The following is an 18,870-nucleotide window of genomic DNA, read 5'->3' as shown; positions in this document are numbered from 1 at the left end:
CCTCAGCCAGCATTGGAGACACAGCTCCTGCGAGCCCCACCCCCACTCCCCTTGCTTCTGTTAGGAGGACAAGGGGTTTCTGACTGTTCTGTCACCCGAGCTTTAGGGTCCACAGAAAGAGCCCAACTCACCCCAATAAGGGGCTGAAAGAGCAGTTGCTTGAGTCAGGAGCCTGTCCTGTCCCCCTCGGTGTCCTTCACACCGGAGCCAGCCCGGCTCTGCTCCCCGCATCCCCCCACCCCCTTACCCCCCTTCAGAATGAGGCACCACACCAGGTGAAGAGGGACATGGAACACTTTTTAATGTCAAGTCAGAGACAACCCCTCCCTCCCCGAACCCCAATCCCACTTTCCCTCATCACACCCAGGACCCCTCCCCGAGGCCTCTCTGGTCCCCAGACTCCGGAGGGGGGGAGGAAAAAAGATTATCTAAAAACTGCATTTTCTTCTCTTTCATACACACGCACACACAGGTGGGAAATTAAATAAAAGAAACCAAGAGGGTTCAATTCTCCAGTGGTCACAAAGGCATCAGAGATTCCCATAGGGCTCGAGCGAGTGGTTACTGGCTGTTTAGCTGGTTCGGCGGCGTGTTTGTGCGGGATGGAGGGGGCGGCCCGCCTCGGGGAGCCACCCCTGGAACCGAGGCCGCGCCCCGTGTTAGTGTCGTTTTCTCGTTTCACTTCGTATAAATGTCTCTGACATGTGGATAACGCGAAAAAGAAAAAAAGAAAAATAGAGGCAGGAGCCGATTACACAAGTACCAGTAAACTCTATCATCTTTTAGAAGGTCAACACACAGCTAACGCCATATACAGCATGCAGTAATGTCTGAGAACGGACCTGCTGAGAAAGAAAAGGGCTAGAACTCTTAACAAAAAAAATATATGTATATATATGTATATATATACTGTATAATATATGTCATCAAAAGAAGCAGAGCCAACAAACGCAAGGTCAGGTGCAGACCCCCCTTCCACTTCTAAACAGCACGGAGAAGCATAGTCGTGTCGGCATTAAATGCCAGGATGAGGGGAAAGCTGTAGCGCTGGTGGACGTATTTATTGGTTAAATCATGTGTGTGTGTGTGTTTTGTTTGTTGGTGGCTTCGCCAAATCCTCACCGGGCGGTTAATGCCCGGCGTGGGGTCCACCAGTTGTAAACCTAGTTAAGAAGTGCACTATTCATTTTCATCTTTTTAACAAACATACGTCTCGTCACCCCTTTCATGTGTGTGGTGTGTAGCTTTGCCTTGCTTTCCAGCTAAGTCCTAGACTCAGGTCAGAAAAGAGAATTAATAGAATTAATAGTGAACCGGAATCCCTTATGATCCATGATGCCCATGGAGTGAGAGGAACGCAAAGGTGAACGGGGTCTGTGTGACTGCTGACTGTGGGAGTTGGTTGCTGGAAGGCTGTTTTGTTTAGTTTCCTTTTTATTGATTTGCTTTTGAAATTGGCGTTTCATAGCACACACGACAGTGGCACAGTCTACAGCAGGGCCCCCCGCGGCACATCGGGGTGCACGCCTCACTCTGTGTTCGCTTCTAGTGACGGATTGAATTTGGGGGATGGCCGACTCCAGAATTTTCCTTGGCAGGGGCCCTGGAGTGGGCAGAGCCCGCGGCCACCCCGGGAACAATGCAGCTGGCGGGTGGGTATCCAAAGCCAGGGGTGCGCTCCTCCCATTGGGGAAAAGAAAGAAAACTCAGCTGTACCTACGTATCGGCCCGGCCCGCAAGGCGATCGATTCTCAATGTCCTTTTGAAACGCGTTTGCCCCAAGTGTTCTTTGTTCCCCTCCCTCGAATTTGTGTCCCAATCGTCTGTGTCTCGGAATGGCGTTGGATTACATCTTAGTTGGAAAGGGGTTTGCTCTTGCTGTCGGAGGTGCCTTTGCTGGAGGGTTGGTGGTTGCAGTGGCGGCAGCTTCCCCGGTCGGGGGGGTGGCACTCGCATCAAAACTGGAGCAGGAGGAAGACCAGGAGAGGTAGCAGCCAGAGGCAGCCCGCCCTCCTCGGCGTCCCGTTGCTCACCTCGCTGACGGCGCCGGGGCCTGTGGAGAGAGCACAGGAGTCAGGAGCAGCCGGCGGAAGAGGGAATGGCCGTGGCCTGGCCGGCTGTCCTTGGGCCTCGCCTCGGGTAAGCCATCTCGCTAACGGGGAGCATCTGGGTTTGTTCCCGCTCTCTAGGGAGGGGCTGCGTGACAAATGGGGCTTCTATAGCTTCTATCCCGTGACGCACACTGTATAATGGGGAGTTTTCCCTGGCGAGGAGAGAACATGAGGCTCAGGTTCAAGTGTGCTGGTGGCCACGGCGCCTTTCCTGTGTACTAGGCCAGTGGTTGGCAAACCGCGGCTCGCGAGCCGAGGTTTGCCGCTCTGTTGACTAATGAGTTTGCCGACCACTGCGTAAGGCATTACCCTTACCCAGAAGTTCTGACTTCAGGTTAAAGACATTAGTACATTATTTAAAATGTTTTTTAAATGTTTTTCCCTAAGGTCGGCAAACTCATTAGTCAACAGAGCGGCAAACAGCGGTTTGCATGTGGCTCGTGAGCTGCAGTTTGCTGACCACTGTACTAGGCTAAGGCTATAGCTAAAGGTGGCAGGTGTATGAATAGCCCACACAGAGCTTCAATAACGTAAGACCCCTCAGCCCCCCGCATCCTGTGCATCATCACTCAACCACTTCTGCGCACTGCCTGCCTCACCCTTCCCATCGCCCTCCAGCGGCTCCACCTGTTACCGGAAAGGACCTGTTGGACACCACAATCTGCCTCCCTGCTGTGGCTGCCACTTGGGCTCGGCCTCCTCCTGCCAATCACCGCCTCTCAGGGCAGAGCCCGGTGTCTGCCTGGAGCACTTGGGCTCTCCCCATCTGGCCTCGGTCATAGCAGACGTAGCTCAGGCATCACGTGCCTGAAAAGCCAGACCCAGCTCCCAGGAAGTGGAGGTGGGAACAAGGAAAGACACAGGTGGCCTTTGGCTGTGGTCATGGGCGTGCGGGAAGGTTTAGGTGGAGATGGGGAGGCGGAACCACGTGGAGAATGTCTGTGAGGGGGATGGCACCTTCCCCTGCGAGGCACACCCCCCAGGGCCTGCTGACAGAGACTCTGGAATGAAGCCAAGAATGAGAGGCAAGAAAACTACACAGTCAGAGAATTCCCCAGTAGCTTTCCTATCACCGTGAAGCATAAGCCAGGAGGCTCCCTGAGCCCGGGGGGGGGGGGGGGGGGCAAGAATGCCCATAACCGAGGGAGCTATGGTTCATGACCAGCACACAGGAGTGATGAGGCCTAGACCAATCAGGCACCCAAGACAGAGGCGCCTTCTGAGGCTGCGCCTGCATGCTCAGCTGGGCTGAGTTTGATGGGACTCTGTCAAGCTGGTGTCAGCACTAAGTGCATGTGCTCACGGGGCTGAAGGAACCTGCCTTGGATGCCGCGCATCGGAGACACTTCTGGATCCTTGGTTCCAGGTGAGATGATTCCTTGGGACCCTAAAACTTGTGGCTGGGAAGCCCTGCCCATATGGTTGTATTTCCTGGGCCTTGGGGAGAAATCTCTGACTATGGGGCAGTGCCTACATCTGCCATGAGTTTGAAGTGCAGCATGCTCTCCCACCTCCTGTGTCCTGCTGTCCAGGACATGATATTCCCAACGCCTGAGTTGCTTGGCAGTGCGGGTTCTCATAATGAGAGGCACAAGGGGGGCTATTGACTCTCCCCCCTGCAGGGAGGGGACCTTCCGGCTCCACAGAACCAAAGGCCTCCGCCAGGAAGGCCCTCTTCGTAGTCCCTCACTGTTACCTACGTCACTCTGTCCTCGGTGTGCTTTGGAATCCCAGGAGAGAAGCCTCACCCGGTGGATACTTCTAGGGCAGTGGTCGGCAAACTCATTAGTCAACAGAGCCAAATAACAACAGTACAGTTGAAATTTCTTTTGAGAGCCAAATTTTTTAAACTTAAACTACTTCTAACGCCACTTCTTCAAAATAGATTCTCCAGGCCGTGGTATTTTGTGGAAGAACCACACTCAAGAGGCCAAAGAGCCGCATGTGGCTCGTGATCCACAGTTTACCGACCACGGTTCTAGGGTAAGAGGCTCTGATTCCCTCCTGGGAGGGAGCCCCTCTGCTCTGGACCCCCCAAGTCCTTCAGAGCAAGAGCCTGGCCTGGGCCTGAGGCCGACTCTAAGGGAACGGTCACCAACCAGTGGTCCGTGAGGTCTAAAAGGTTGGCGACCATTGGTTTAAGGAAACCTTAGAGTCTAACATGGGTTTCGCAGTCCATGGGACCAGCAGGTCTTAGTGGGAGCCGGGCTCCATGTTCTCAGGGCAGAGGTAGTGGCTGTATTCCATCACCCCATGTGCGCATGGCACAGGACTCTGAATGTGCTTGGCACACCTGACCCCACACGCACCTATGGGCACATGGCTATTCATCTCTTGCTCCCCTCAACACTCACACAGCTTTGAGACCCAGTCCCATTCATGCCAGCTCACTGCTCCCTCTCCCTCACCATGCCTAGAAGAGGCCCTGTGGGGACAGAGAGGGGAACGAAGCACAGTGCCCAGCATGTGGGTGCTCTCCTGCATTCCCTCCTTGCAGGCCCCCACCCAGGGGAGATGCCACAGGCCAGGCATGCAGCCCGGCAGGGCCTGGCTCGTTACCTTACCCTGAAAGGAAACCTTGTTTGCGGGCAAGGGACTCTGCAGCATGCAGGGGAGGCTGTTGTGACTGGTGCCCCCCGATCCTGGGCACCTTGCCTGGCAGGGCGGTCTGCAGGTGCTCCTCTGGGCCTCTGTGCTCAGTCCCATGGCCGAGGGCCTGAGAGTCCCTCTGTGGGCCTGCTGCCTGCTGGGCAGCACCACAGAGAGCCCATCAGGAGGGGTCTCAACCTGTCGTGTCAAAAAACTCTTCCCATAGAAAAAGGAAAAGGCCATCAAGTGCCCAGAGCCTCCTCTTGGTGCACTGTTACCCTGGACAAGTTTCAGGGGCCTCTCAAGCTCCTGTCTCCTGTCCCAGACCCACAGGGAGCTGTCACTCACAGTGGGGAGCCTCATCCAGTCTGCGTTCACCCCGTCCACACATTGTCCCCTCACCCTAACCCATCCTCTTTCCAGCACAAAGCTGCACTGGAGGAGGAGACAGGCAGGGTTCCCACACATCCTCTCCGAGGCGGCCAAACAGCTCTCCTGTCCCTCCCATGAAGGTTCACACTCAGCCCTTGACCCCTCAGGCTTATTCTTTATAATCCCAGGGTCACGTCTCTACCATTGCAAATGGATCACGCTACAAATCTATTGGATTCCTCCGGCCATCACAAACCTCCCATCTGCCTGACAGAGCGCTCCGCATTTCATAATCTGCTCGCTTTTCTGCCTCCTTAGCCGTTCTCCCTGCCATATCTCTGTCAGTGTCTCCCTTCCCCCAACTCCGTGCAACACGAGCTCACGTCACCTGTACACACGAGCGTGTACCCGCCAACCATGTTCCTTTCTCTTCTCATCCTCACAACCTCTGTCCCTGTGCCTGAAATGCTTTTTACTCAACTCACACCTTGTTCCAGGTTCTGTTCTGGCCTCCAGTCACCTCCTCCAGGCGGCCTTCCTTGACTTGCTGTGCATCACAGCACCACATGCATCCCACTATTGAAATGCCTACCACCCTGCGTTATACTTGTCTGTTTCCCTCCTCTGTGCTGCAAGCTTTTTAAAGCCCCTCGGTGTCTAACGGGGCCCTTGGTGGGTATTCGATAAGTGCTTGTTGGAGGAAAGAAAGAGCCAGAACAGTGCAATACCTGTAGATAAGCCCATATTTTCTCTGTTTTTCTTGCTCTTGAGATTCTACTTAGAGAAGAAAAAAATAACCACAACAAAACAAACTCTTGTCCTGCCTTGCCTTTTGCTTTACCTCAATTTTCTCTTCCAAACACCGTTCCCCTCTTTTCCAATAAAAGTCACTGCAAACCCCTTGGTGGAGGGAGGCGTACCTCTGGGTGGGACATCAGGCCCAGTGCGGGCAGTTAGGGGGGTTCCAGCCCCAACAGCCTCATGCATGCTCAGGACTGCTGTCCGCACTCCCACAGGCAGAAACTGAACCTCAGAGCTCCAGTGACTGCCGCCAAGGTCCCTCCACTTCTATCTCCAAACGCGGTTTTCCTTCCCCCTCCCTCTCAGCTACTCCATGCGACTCCCTCCTCTGCGGGAAATGCAGACTGGACGGGGGGAGCACCTGGGCCAGCCCCATCCAGGCACTGGTTAAGGTGGGGATCACACAGGCCATCCCGCACTGCCCAGCACGTGGAAGAAGGCTATGACATGACCTTTTGTCCAGGCATTGTGTCCAGTCCTGGAGCAAGGCTCTCCCAGAGCCTTTGTGGCCAGGGTGACAGCTCTGCCCCTCTAGCTGGTGGCATGGGCCACACCTGTGAGGCCTTCGCTCTTCAGCCAGTCACACCTCCACTCCATGCTGGATGCCTTTATTGCCCCTGTCTCACTAGAGAGCTGCAGAGGCCTAAAGAGACTAATTATCAGGACACTCAGGGTCCCAGAAAACTGTGATGAGTGTCAATTATTTATCAGAAACATCTGCCAGGAATGAAAGCCTCAAATAAGACCCATTTCATTCCTAGCCTAGTGACTCACACAGACCACCCCCCACCCTTCCTTCCACTTTCCTCTTCCTCCCACCACTTCCCTTCCAGTTCTAAGTTAGAGCAAGATAGCGCAGGGGAAAGAGAGGGAGAGAATGGGGTAAGCAAAGGGCAGCATGCAAGGTCTAAGAAGATCGGCGCATTAGAGCATCCGTGTGCAAGGCAAGAGGCAGGCCTGGTACAGGGGCACCCGGATGTGGAGACATTCCGGGCACGGCCAGGCGCTCATTAGTGCTGCCAGCAGAGAAGTTAGACTTCTACCAGGGGAAGCTGCCCAGGGAGACGGGAATGTCCTTGGGGATGGGTTAATCTGAATGGACACAGACTCAGCCCCAGGGCCGGGCGGAGGCCCCCTGGGCTGCTCCCTGGGGTTAGCTCAGAGCAGAAGGCACCTTGAGAGCAGGCAGAGTTTGGCGTATCCCGTCCTCACCAAGGCAGTAGCTGCCTAGGAAATGAGCATACCAACCTTTCCAAGGGGTCAGGGCTGTAGGTTTCACTTCTAAAAGAAATTAAAAACAAGCCACCGTTAAGGTAGAAAGCAGTCGGAGGTACCTGCTTCGCCCTCAGAGGGTTTGGAGGATGAGCCAGCCCTCTCGCCTTTGCCTCTTGCTGCCCTGACCGCAGCCCAACCCTCATACGTGCTCCCCTCCAGTTTGTTGGAAAGCCAGTGGCCATAATGGGCGAGTTGGGGAAAGATATGAATGATGTTCAAATTCGGCTGCTGATCCAAAGAGCACCCACACCTCCCCCTTGGCTTAGCAGGGGACACGGGTATACCTTCCAGCCTGAGGCTCCAAGCCCATAGATACTTCTTTGCAGAACAACTTCCTTCTTTGGCCACCCTCCTATCCCTTAATTAGGTGAAGTCTATAGGGCTTAACTATAAAACAGTCACCCACAAATGGATTATACTACAGCAATTTGAACATGCTAGTAGGTGCCCAAGCTATGTTTGAGATGTAAAAGTTTGACCAGCATTCATGGATTCGTCTCAGAAACACTGCGGAGCTAGACTGCATGAGCCAGATGAGCCCAGACCCCGGCTACATGACTTCTCTTGATGAGTCGGACTACACTGAGCGGGGCCAGAGGGCTTCATCTCTCTGGGCCTACCTGAGGCTGTGAGACCTGCATCTATGCGGCTGCACTTGGACTTGCTGGGACCTGACTATGGAAAGACTGGGGCTCCAGCTCTTCTCTGCTGACTAGACCACCAAACACCCCCTCTTCCTCAACTTCAAGCTCTTGGAACAACCCACAGAGCCGTTTCTGTTGATCACACGTCTTGAGTGGCCTGAAGTGCTGCTAATCTCTCATTGTTGACCTCCATTTTTAGCTAGAGGCCTCTGTAGCTGTTCACCTTGGATATAAAGAGGATGAAGAAATCATTTCACAAAGTATCTGAACATCAACGCACCACAATGTACACTTTAAATGCCTTACAGTTTTGTCTCTTATCCCTTAGCAAAGCTGAAAAATAAATGAGAACATGATGTTCAAGTCTCTTGCATTGAAGTGATGCCATTCTCTGTGCAAAGATCTCACATGCAGGAGGAAAGACAACTTAGCTATAACTTGACCGCAACTGAAATAAAGCATCTGGCCAGAATCAGAATACATACTTCTGCATTCAAGCTCTCGATCTATTCTTTAAAGGTACCTGCGGTACGATATCCCTCTTGATCTAAGTGGGCATTAGCAACCCTGGGAAGCCACTCTGATAAAATGTAAGGGGTGGGGGGGGGTGGAAATCTATGATCAAAGGGTGATCCAGAGATCTTCCACAGAGCAGGGTGGCCGAGAAAAGACGGGCGTGCTGGTGCCATGCACCCGTGTTTACCAAGGACTGTCCATGGAGTGACTACTGGGCTGCAAGAGCCAGCCCAGAAGTTAAGGAGAGACTATTCTCATGAACTGTCACATTCAGGTTCCACTGACTTGAGTCTCTGTGTCCAGAAGGAGGGTCATGGGAAGGAGGGAGGGCTGTATGAAAAGACGCTCTTGGAGGGATAGAGGAGTCACAGGCCTTTGGTCATGGGAAGGAGGGAGGGTTGTATGAAGAGACGCTCTTGGAGGGATAGAGCAGTCACAGGCCTTTGGTCATGGGAAGGAGGGAGGGCTGTATGAAGAGACGCTCTTGGAGGGATAGAGCAGTCACAGGCCTTTGTTCATGGGAAGGAAGGAGGGCTGTATGAAGAGACTCTATGGGAGGGATAGAGCAGTCACAGGCCTTTGGTCATGGGAAGGAGGGAGGGCTGTATGAAGAGACGTTCTTGGAGGGATAGAGCAGTCACAGGCCTTTGGTCATGGGAAGGAGGGAGGGCTGTATGAGAGACGCTCTTGGAGGGATAGAGCAGTCACAGGCCTTTGGTCATGGGAAGGAGGGAGGGTTGTATGAAGAGACGCTCTGGGAGGGATAGAGCAGTCACAGGCCTTTGGTCATGGGAAGGAGGGAGGGCTGTATGAAGAGACTCTCTGGGAGGGATAGAGCAGTCACAGGCCTTTGGTCATGGGAAGGAGGGAGGGCTGTATGAAGAGTCTCTGGGAGGGATAGAGCAGTCACAGGCCTTTGGTCATGGGAAGGAGGGAGGGCTGTATGAGAGACGCTCTTGGAGGGATAGAGCAGTCACAGGCCTTTGGTCATGGGAAGGAGGGAGGGTTGTATGAAGAGACGCTCTGGGAGGGATAGAGCAGTCACAGGCCTTTGGTCATGGGAAGGAGGGAGGGCTGTATAAAGAGACTCTCTGGGAGGGATAGAGCAGTCACAGGCCTTTGGTCATGGGAAGGAGGGAGGGCTGTATGAAGAGACGCTCTTGGAGGGATAGAGCAGTCACAGGCCTTTGGTCATGGGAAGGAGGGAGGGCTGTGTGAAGAGACGCTCTTGGAGGGATAGAGCAGTCACAGGCCTTTGGTCATGGGAAGGAGGGAGGGCTGTATGAAGAGACGCTCTTGGAGGGATAGAGCAGTCACAGGCCTTTGGTCATGGGAAGGAGGGAGGGCTGTGTGAAGAGACGCTCTTGGAGGGATAGAGGAGTCACAGGCCTTTGGTCATGGGAAGGAGGGAGGGCTGTATGAAGAGACTCTCTGGGAGGGATAGAGCAGTCACAGGCCTTTGGTCATGGGAAGGAGGGAGGGCTGTATGAAGAGACTCTCTGGGAGGGATAGAGCAGTCACAGGCCTTTGGTCATGGGAAGGAGGGAGGGCTGTGTGAAGAGACGCTCTTGGAGGGATAGAGCAGTCACAGGCCTTTGGTCATGGGAAGGAGGGAGGGCTGTATGAAGAGACGCTCTTGGAGGGATAGAGCAGTCACAGGCCTTTGGTCATGGGAAGGAGGGAGGGCTGTGTGAAGAGACGCTCTTGGAGGGATAGAGCAGTCACAGGCCTTTGGTCATGGGAAGGAGGGAGGGCTGTATGAAGAGACTCTCTGGGAGGGATAGAGCAGTCACAGGCCTTTGGTCATGGGAAGGAGGGAGGGCTGTATGAGAGACACTCTTGGAGGGATAGAGGAGTCACAGGCCTTTGGTCATGGGAAGGAGGGAGGGCTGTATGAAGAAACCCTCTGGGAGGGATAGAGCAGTCACAGGCCTTTGGTCATGGGAAGGAGGGAGGGCTGTATGAAGAGTCTCTGGGAGGGATAGAGCAGTCACAGGCCTTTGGTCATGGGAAGGAGGGAGGGCTGTGTGAAGAGACTCTCTGGGAGGGATAGAGCAGTCACAGGCCTTTGGTCATGGGAAGGAGGGAGGGCTGTGTGAAGAGACGCTCTTGGAGGGATAGAGCAGTCACAGGCCTTTGGTCATGGGAAGGAGGGAGGGCTGTATGAAGAGACTCTCTGGGAGGGATAGAGCAGTCACAGGCCTTTCACCCCTGAACCCAAGCAGAGCAAGTGCAGGGCCATCGAGTGGCAGGTGCTGTTTCGGACTCTGCTGCAGTGAGGACGCAGGGAAGGGTTCTACCTGGCAATCTGTCTTGTTGGAATGCTCAAAAAAGGAAAAAAAAAATTGAGAGCACGTTTCTGCAGAAGTGATTTTCTATAAGGTCAATAAAGCGCTGAAAACAACTTCAGCTGAATTGTTCCTACCCAGCTACTCCCCTTGACTCCCCAACACATGCTACTTGTATGCAGGGCAGGACTTTCCTGAACGAGATGGCCACATAGGTAAACGCCTGTACTCGCCGCCACACACAACCACATCAAAATTACAACTAAAATACAGAACAGCCATCATCCAGAACCGCCGGAAAGCTGGCTGAATGGAAGGCCTACAACTAGAGAAGGAAGGAAGAAAGCACACTGAGACTGGTAAGAGGGGCGGAGGCACGAAACAGACTGGGCCAGCACCCACGTGGGCTGTTTTTTGAGATCTGGAGGGAGATGATCTCTGCAGAGACCCCCCAGAGGAGCAAGGGGGCCCGGCACCCCGCACGCTCCCCCCCTCCCCCAGCCCAGGGTCCCAGACTGGGAAGAAAAGTCCCCATGGGCAGTAAGAACTAAGGGTTGTAAAAACCAGTGCGGATTGGGGCTCAGCAACACAGAGGCTACTGTGAGTTAACCCTTGGCTATCAAGAAAACAACCCCCCAAAAAACAGGCCTGTGTTTTCCTCACTAAGAGCTTGACTAAAATGTGTGATTTTCCTGTCAACATATTAATGGCAGGCAAGGTAAAATAGGAGCAAAATATTAAAAAGGTAGAAAAACTGGATTAAAAAAAAAATCCCAACCCGCAAGCCTCCAAGCCAGTGTCTCTGGTCAACCTACAAAGTAATCTTTTTGGCACCAAAGCCAATGTTCATACCTGAACCCAGGTACCCAGGAGAGCCCAGGGCTGCCGTCTGATTCTCCTGGGCAGGGAAGGGCTGGTTTCAAGTCAGGATGAATAGATAAACCTTCTAGAAAAAGGATAAGAACTTTTTTGTTTTTATACCTTCTGGTATTTAGACACAAGTGCCATAGAAACGCTAACTGCTGGCTCTAGCCGGTTTGGCTCAGTGGATAAAGCATCAGCCTGTGGACCAGAGGGTCCCAGATTTGATTCCGGTCAAGGGCATGTACCTTGGTTGCAGGCTCCTCCCCTGCCTGGGCCCTGGTCGGGGCTCCTGCAGGAGGCAACCAATCGATGTGTTTCTCTCACATCGATGTTTCTCTCTTTCCCTCTCTCTTCCACTGTCCCTAAAAATCAATGGAAAAAATATCCTTGGGCAAGGATAAACCAAAAAAAAAGCTAAGTGCTAGAGGGCTGGGCCTCATGAACCATCTCTAATCCTCTGCAGGGAAGAAGCCATCCTCTCTCTACTGCAATTTCCCCTCCAGATACAGTGTACTTAGTCCCACTCTTTAGTAAGTTGGTTTGACAGTCATGGTGAGGCTCACAGGCATTAATCAGCCAACCTTTCCCAGCCCACTGATAGCATCGGATCTGACTCCGTGCCTAGGAGATAAAAGACAAAGGACCGTGATGGGAGACGAACAGCCACCCAGCAGCTGAGTCTGCAGTGCGGGCCGCTCTCCTGCCCGCCAGCCAGCTCAGTGAGGGATGGCGGCGTGTCCCCGAGTCTGTATTTCTCAGGGCAGGAGTCCAGCCCCACCAAATATTAATACGAGAGGGTGACAGGCCATCTGTTGTGTTTGCAAAAGGGGAGCAGAGAAATATTTCAAGGGTGGCAGAAAATGCTGAGGAGGGATGAAATCTTGTACACGAATCTTTCTAGTCTATCCAGAGTGGGGTGGCAAGACGGCTCGGAACGTCCCTTAAAGCAACGCTCCCTGTCAGTGGAATCCATGCACCTGTTCACATCTCGCTTGGTATTCCTGAGACAAAGTGAGCGTAACTTGGGGGGATGCTCTGAGAAAACAGGTAGTTCTCTGTTCTGTGGGAGACTAGCAAAGCCTTTCCCCTTCCTTTCCCCACAGCGATGCATCTCCTAAACGCTAAGGGACCCCTGAGGCTTGCAACCGGGGCAGCAATGGTCAGTGACAATTCATTCCTGGCAAACCGCCTAACCCTGTCCCTAAGGCACCCTCTTTTCTCACTTCTCCGTGAGCCTAGGCTCATTTCCCCAGCCCCTTCTTGTTTCACTGTTCCCAAACTTTAATAAACATCCTCTAAAAGAAAAGAAAAAAGAAAATGCCCAAGATACAATATTTCCCTAAAATACTCCTTAGTTGTACAAAAGCATCCAACAGTTACCCTGAAAACCACACTAACCCAAATATCGGAATGTTCCAGATGCCCACAATCTACAACTTCTGGCCCTTCTCATTGCTTTGCCTCCACAGAAGCGTGAGGGTTGAGAGCATCCCGAGAGTCAGAATGGAGACGGGCAGAGAGACCCTCCCTCCCCCGGACACAGTAGCCAGCTGTGCACAGCAGACAGCTGCCAGGAGCGAGGCGGGAGGCCTCTGTCTCAGCAGGTGCGGCCTGACAATGGAGTCCCCGCTCGGGTCCCAGCTCAGCGGCCTGGTAGAGATGTGCTTGCTTCTGGTCGGCTTTGTTCCCGTCTTTGGTTTGGGACAATGCCCCCTCTATCAGCTGAGTGCACCTTCAGTTAAACGCTAACTCCTTAGCAACCACCACCTTGCTTTAAAAGCTCCCGTTCCCCCTAAGGATGAAGAGCTAAGTGATCAGAATGAGCTTAGTGGCTTCTAAAAGCACATCTTGGAGCAGTAGCGTCTTAGCTCCTGTCTCACGCCTCCCTTCTGCCCTCTATGCCAGGTACTGTCTGATGCCCTCGATGTTAGATCTGTGCCTATGCCTCTCACAGAGGCGCAATAAATGTAAGCTGAATCATGCGTTAAACCTGAACGTTTCCATTGAGTTCACTTTTCCTCCCTATTCCGTTCTCCCATTTGTGGTTCATCACCAAGGCACTCTGCATGGCTACGGTGAATAATACAGCCCGAAGTTTTTCATGACAAAAGTATTTTTCTTCATCTGTCAGCCTCCCAGATAATCCATTTCTTCCCACCTCTTCCCCAGCCCTCCAATGACTGCACAGCTGGATGTGAATGGCGGAACAGGCTGATGTGGGTGAGGTGGGATGAGAAAAGCCAGGGGATATGGGGTGCAGGGTGAGAAAGCCATCCCCCTCATCTCCACAGCTGCCTTCCTGCCGGGCTAGCTTGTGGTAGGCAGTGCCCTTAGGAGGGGGACAGTAGCACACACAGCTGCATTCTCCACTCAGACCACGCGCACTTCTGCCCAAATGCTTGGTCACAGTCTTAATGGCTGATGCTCGCTAGGCTAGTGGACCTTGAGAGAATGCGAAGGGCTGTGCAAACAGAGGCAAGAGATGCTGGAGTCTTACACCTGAGCAGGCTATAAGTGGAGGGTGATGTGAGGGGGCTGGGGAGAAGGGCTGGAGAAATGAGTTAATGAACCCCTAGGTTACACTGAGAGATGCCCTCGTCTTTCAGCTTGCATCTGGAGAGCGGACTTTAATGATTCAAACGCACCGCCCAGTTGTCAAAGCCTTTTCACTTCGCACCCTCAGTTGAATGGCAGAACAACTCTAAGTAAGGTACATAAGGCGGATCAATTCCATTTTGTAGAAGAGGAAACTGAGTCTAAGCAACGTTTTGTCTAAGCAACTTGTCCCAGAGCACACAACTGCTAAGAGCCAGGCTTTGAACTAGAACTCAAGGGCATCCCACTCCAGACAACTGCATGCTGACCAGCGAGCATGCTGTGCCATCCCCACCCCCACCCCCTGAAAACCTCCCTGAGAACCAGATGATGCATTTTAGGGAATATTTGAACTTCCGGTACCTGGTATTTGCCACTTTGCTGAGGGTCCATCAATAGGACTCGCGCTATGAAAACTGCTCAGTGGGTCGCAGCTGTCTTCCTATTGGTTCTGACTCAGTGTCCCAAACTTGTGGGTCTCTGGGCTTGGAGATGCTAAGGATGTTTCTTTCCTTTCCCTCCACCAACCCCTCTGGAGAAGTGTGGGCAAGGGTGTCACCAACTCCCAGTAACCACCTTAGCTTCCCCTGCCATCTTCTAAGCCACTTGACAGATAGGAGCCTCAGGTAACACACAGAGGGGCAGGGGAAGGGAGCGGGGGAGACGGGGACGGGGAGGGGGAGAAACCATAAAGCAAGGGGGATACTGACCTTGCAACAAAGTTGAGCTTGTAGGCTCATTTAGTTCTAAATCGGGTGAGGGACATACAGGAGAGAAAAATGAAAACAAACACATATATTATATACAGTAGCTATATATTGGCCATATATAGTTTGTATACTGCCTTTCACAAACACCTCTGGAGCAATGGATAAATAAAGGAAGACACAACAACCAAAGGTGGTGGGACACAATGCAGCGTGGGGAACACAAAAGTAAGTGCTCTATGCTTCCAAACTTGGACGTGAAGGCTGGGAAGTGAGGGGGCTGGAGACCGGCACATTGTCCACTGCAGACGGTTCCACCCTTAGCTTGTGCCGAGCTGGGTACTGATATGGTAACAGAGGACCAGAGTTTGTTTGTTTGTTTGTTTCCAGATGAAATTTGTCCCCCACCCCCACCCCATTGTTTCACGTTGGAAAACCAAGACCAGAAATTTCTGCTCCCAAGGCTCCAGGGCGGGAAGGAGGTCCCCCAGGAACCACTGAGTCGGGATTATGGGAGTAGGACTCTTGAGTCCCTGCCACGCCTGCAGTCTTAGGGACCAGGTGCTCAGAACCCTATTGGTTCTGGGCCCTGAGAGGAAGGGCCACCCCTGTCCCCATTTGCGTTAGATCCCGGCCAAGATGGGATTCTCCCAGCACCAGCATTCCTCACGTTCCAACCTTCAGGCCGGGTGGATGGGTGTGCTTAGGTGATAACGTAGCTGGCTTGTTGTGATGCTATGGAAGAGTGAACCTCCTCACCAAGTTTTCCCATTCCCGTGAAGTCAAGGCTGCCTTGGAACCTGCTGGAAGGCTGTGAGCTGAGGGGGCTTTCCAAGGATGGAAAATGACATGGAAACCCTCCTCATCGGGTAATGTGTGTCCACAGGCCTTGGTGGTGGTGGCCTCGATAATGCGCTCGGGGGCTGCAGGGGCTGCGTGAGGGGCCTGAAACAGTCCGTCACCTTACTCACAGACGGAGTGTCACGATTTCCAGGGAACCGTGTCTCCCATGGAGCATTTGTGTGGTGGGCTCCTCCGAACGGTCTCTCTTTAAAGGATAACATACTGGCGTCTGCTTGATTAAATTGGGAAGATGCTACAAACCTTCCTCCCTCGAGGCTTAGCCTGTAAAGGCCCCGAGACCTCTTGCATGGAAGAGCAAGCCGTGTGTGCTCCATGCCTCGGTGCTTGACCCAGATTTCCTGCACGTGTGTCAGTACTGCTACCTCTTTGAATGTGTTCTTCAAAGAGAGCCCTGGGCTGCGGGAATCTGGGAATTGTAGGAATGCCACACGGGGTGAATACCCACAGAACGGACGGCAGGACTGGGGTGGGCCTGGAGGTGGGGGCGGGGGTTTAATTGCCTCTCGGGGGTCTGCTGAAAAGAGCGGATTCAGGACACATCCTTCGCTGCCCTTCTTGTCACAGATGACAGTTACTGCGCTTTTAAAGTTGGCTTTTTCTTTCTGTTCTCATCTTAAGGGGAAGAAGCCAGGGGGATTAGACAGGAGCGATGAAGCCAATTGCAAAACCATTTCATGCATCCAAATCAGAAGAGGGAGGTCAGAGGTGGAGGGAGACTGCGGGTCAGGGACCGCTGAGGGTAGAGAGAGCACTCGGGCGGCAGGCGGGAGAGCCAGGGAGAGCCTTAGATTTGCAGAGCAAAGGGGAGGAGGGGCGCTTTTCTTTCTAATCCTGGCCCTTCCACTCATGCAGACAGACACCTGCCAAAAAGGCCTGACAAACGCGAGAGGCCATTATGACTGTCCCTGTGTGAGGGATGTCAGACAGATCAATCACCCGAATCACAGCGCCCACCGTCCATTCCCAGCACCAGCTCTGGGATCCGGGCGGCCTCCCCTTCCCAGCCCTCTTGGATGAAGCTGGGCTTCAGGGCAGGCGCTGGGGAAAAGGAAGACCGGAAGCGATTTGGAAGCAGAGGTAGGACAATGGGCGGCACAGAGGGGCTATTAGGGACAAGCTGGGTACACTGTGCATGGAGGGCAGGAGGCCGAGCCAGGGGATGCGGGCGAGGGCGAGGTACTTGAAGCTACGGGATTATCTGGGAGTTCTCTGATTGAAAGGAAGTTCTGTTCTTGCCGACCACCTGCTAACTTCCTCACCTTTCTCGCCTCATCCCCCTGGAGAGTGTGTGTTTGCACGGGAGACTGGAGGGTTAGAGATTGGGGAAAATGCGCTACCCGAACTTGGCGAGGTCTGGAGGGGTTTGCCCCCAAAGCCAGGAGACATTACCCTGTGGCTCATGAGGTGAGTCTGCAACTACTGAGGGGAGGAAGTATTCCCAAGGGCCTGACCCGGAAGACACTCCTCCAGGTCACGCGGGGCAGCTGCTCTGCTCACAGAAGGCGACACCGGCCCCACAAAGGGGCTGGTTCATTGGCCTCCTTTGCTTCCATCTGGCACCAATAGCATCGCCAATGTGCAACGAGTGCCCAGCCATTTGTCCTGCACCCATGGGCCCTTCGCTAAATAGTTGTTGAATGAATCGATGCATGAATGACTATGTCACTTCCGTCACAATGGCGGCTCCCTCGCACACATATTCCTTAATCCAGCCAGACAACACGTTTTCATACAAATGGAAACTAGGGAAATCCCACCATTCTCTACTTATTCTCCCCCTGCAACTAGTAGTATTCAGGATCCCCATTCAGGCCCACGATTCCACTTTTATACAAAGAATTCCATTTCTCTCATGTCCCAGTGGCCAGAAAAAGTTCCAGAAGTGGTTACCACCTCACACGAATTCAGTGAACAAAGCATTGATACAGTAAATGCTCCTCCCTGGCTCTTTACTGCTCCACCCAATTATAGTCCCCATCCTCAGTTTAGGAGATACCATTGAGGAGAAAAAAAATTAAATGTCATTTCAGCATCACCAAATCCTTTTCTCCTGTCTCAGGATTTTTCCCATTATAGAATGAAACACGAGCATTCTTTTTAAAAATTCTCCCTACTTCCGGCGTCTCTCTCTATCTCTCTCATCCTTCCTTCTTCCTCTTCTCCCTCACCCCTGCCTCACTACCCCTGATTCTCTTCTACTTTCCCTCAGGGCCTCTCTTCCCAACTCCTCCTGCTCTGCATGACCTTCTTCTCCTTTCTGCCCAGCTCGGGGCTCATCTTACCAAAGAGTGTGATGCTGGCATTGGTGTGGCCGAGCCTGTTGGAGGCGACGCACGTGTAGTTCCCATAGTCGTGTTCTGAGACATTGAAGAAGATGAGCTTTGAGAGGAAGGGTCTGTTTTCCACTTTCACCCCCTTCTTTCCTTCAGCCAGCCTGCGATGAAGGAGAGAGACAAGAGAAAAGAGACGGTTATGCTTTTCTCGCAGGAAGTGGACTCTGGAATTAGTGATCATCTCATCCCGCCTTCTGACATTATGCCCACTTTCTGTACTCTACACAATAAGTTCACGCACAATGACTGTAATTTCTCTATTTTATGTAGGTGCCTGGAGACCCAGGTGGCACTGTGAAGACATTTTACACCTCTGAAGGCAGGTGCCTCCCTGCCCCACACAGTCCCAGCTGTGTGACATTCAGGAAGCGCATGCTCAGAAGTATGGACTTAATTGACGTTGATGATGGTGATAATGGAAATGGTGATGGTGATGACAACCATGAAAAGAAAAACTCAAACTTCTAAGAGAAGAACAACCTGAGGGGTTTGAAGAAAAAAACAAAACACCCACAATGCTCTTCAAGCACCTGGGCAATAAATTCTCCCCCTGAGAGTCTGAGGCAGTCTACACGTAATACCTGACTTTGGGCTGTGAATGCGAAACAAGAAGGAGGGATCATTCAGAACCCATTGTTTCCATTGGAAACAAGAAGGAGGGATCATTCTGAATCTGGAGGCCTGAGAGAGGTGATGTGCAGAGTATCATAGCAATTGGCCTGGGAGGGATTAGAGACGCCTGAGAATATGACCCCACAGAGCCAGGACAGTCTCTTGGACAACCCACCATGGCAGTCCCATATGCCGCAGGGCTCATGCTGGTGGTGGGGGCCACTAAAGATGTGCCACAGGTAGCTAGTGAGGAAAGCAGTTAGACACACTTGTGAGAGCCATGGATTCTGTTACTGGGT

The 18,870-nt window shown here is 52.8% G+C and overlaps 1 protein-coding gene across 4 annotated transcripts in view; it reads right to left on the bottom strand.

Annotated features, from left to right (window-relative positions):
• Window positions 1–387: 387 nt before the first annotated feature.
• Window positions 388–18,870, bottom strand: part of NTM (neurotrimin) — a 394,804-nt gene continuing 376,321 nt past the window's right edge. Inside the window, exons 6-9 of one of the 4 annotated variants that reach the window (XM_079763174.1) lie at window positions 17,909–18,060; window positions 14,766–14,801; window positions 7,122–7,154; window positions 388–2,053 (exon numbers count right to left, since the gene is read on the bottom strand). In XM_079763174.1, coding sequence (XP_079619300.1) covers window positions 1,956–2,053; window positions 7,122–7,154; window positions 14,766–14,801; window positions 17,909–18,060 — 319 coding nt within the window. In that variant the 3' untranslated portion in view covers window positions 388–1,955. The remainder of the gene's footprint in view (window positions 2,054–7,121; window positions 7,155–14,765; window positions 14,802–17,908; window positions 18,061–18,870) is intronic. The other 3 variants (XM_079763171.1, XM_079763172.1, XM_079763173.1) reach the window with 3 other exon arrangements.

This window comes from Cnephaeus nilssonii (assembly GCF_951640355.1).
Source record: "Cnephaeus nilssonii genome assembly, chromosome: 22".
Classification (NCBI taxonomy): Eukaryota; Metazoa; Chordata; class Mammalia; order Chiroptera; family Vespertilionidae; genus Cnephaeus; species Cnephaeus nilssonii.
Note: the sequence above shows the minus strand (reverse complement) of the source record. Positions and strands in the feature narration are given on the sequence as shown.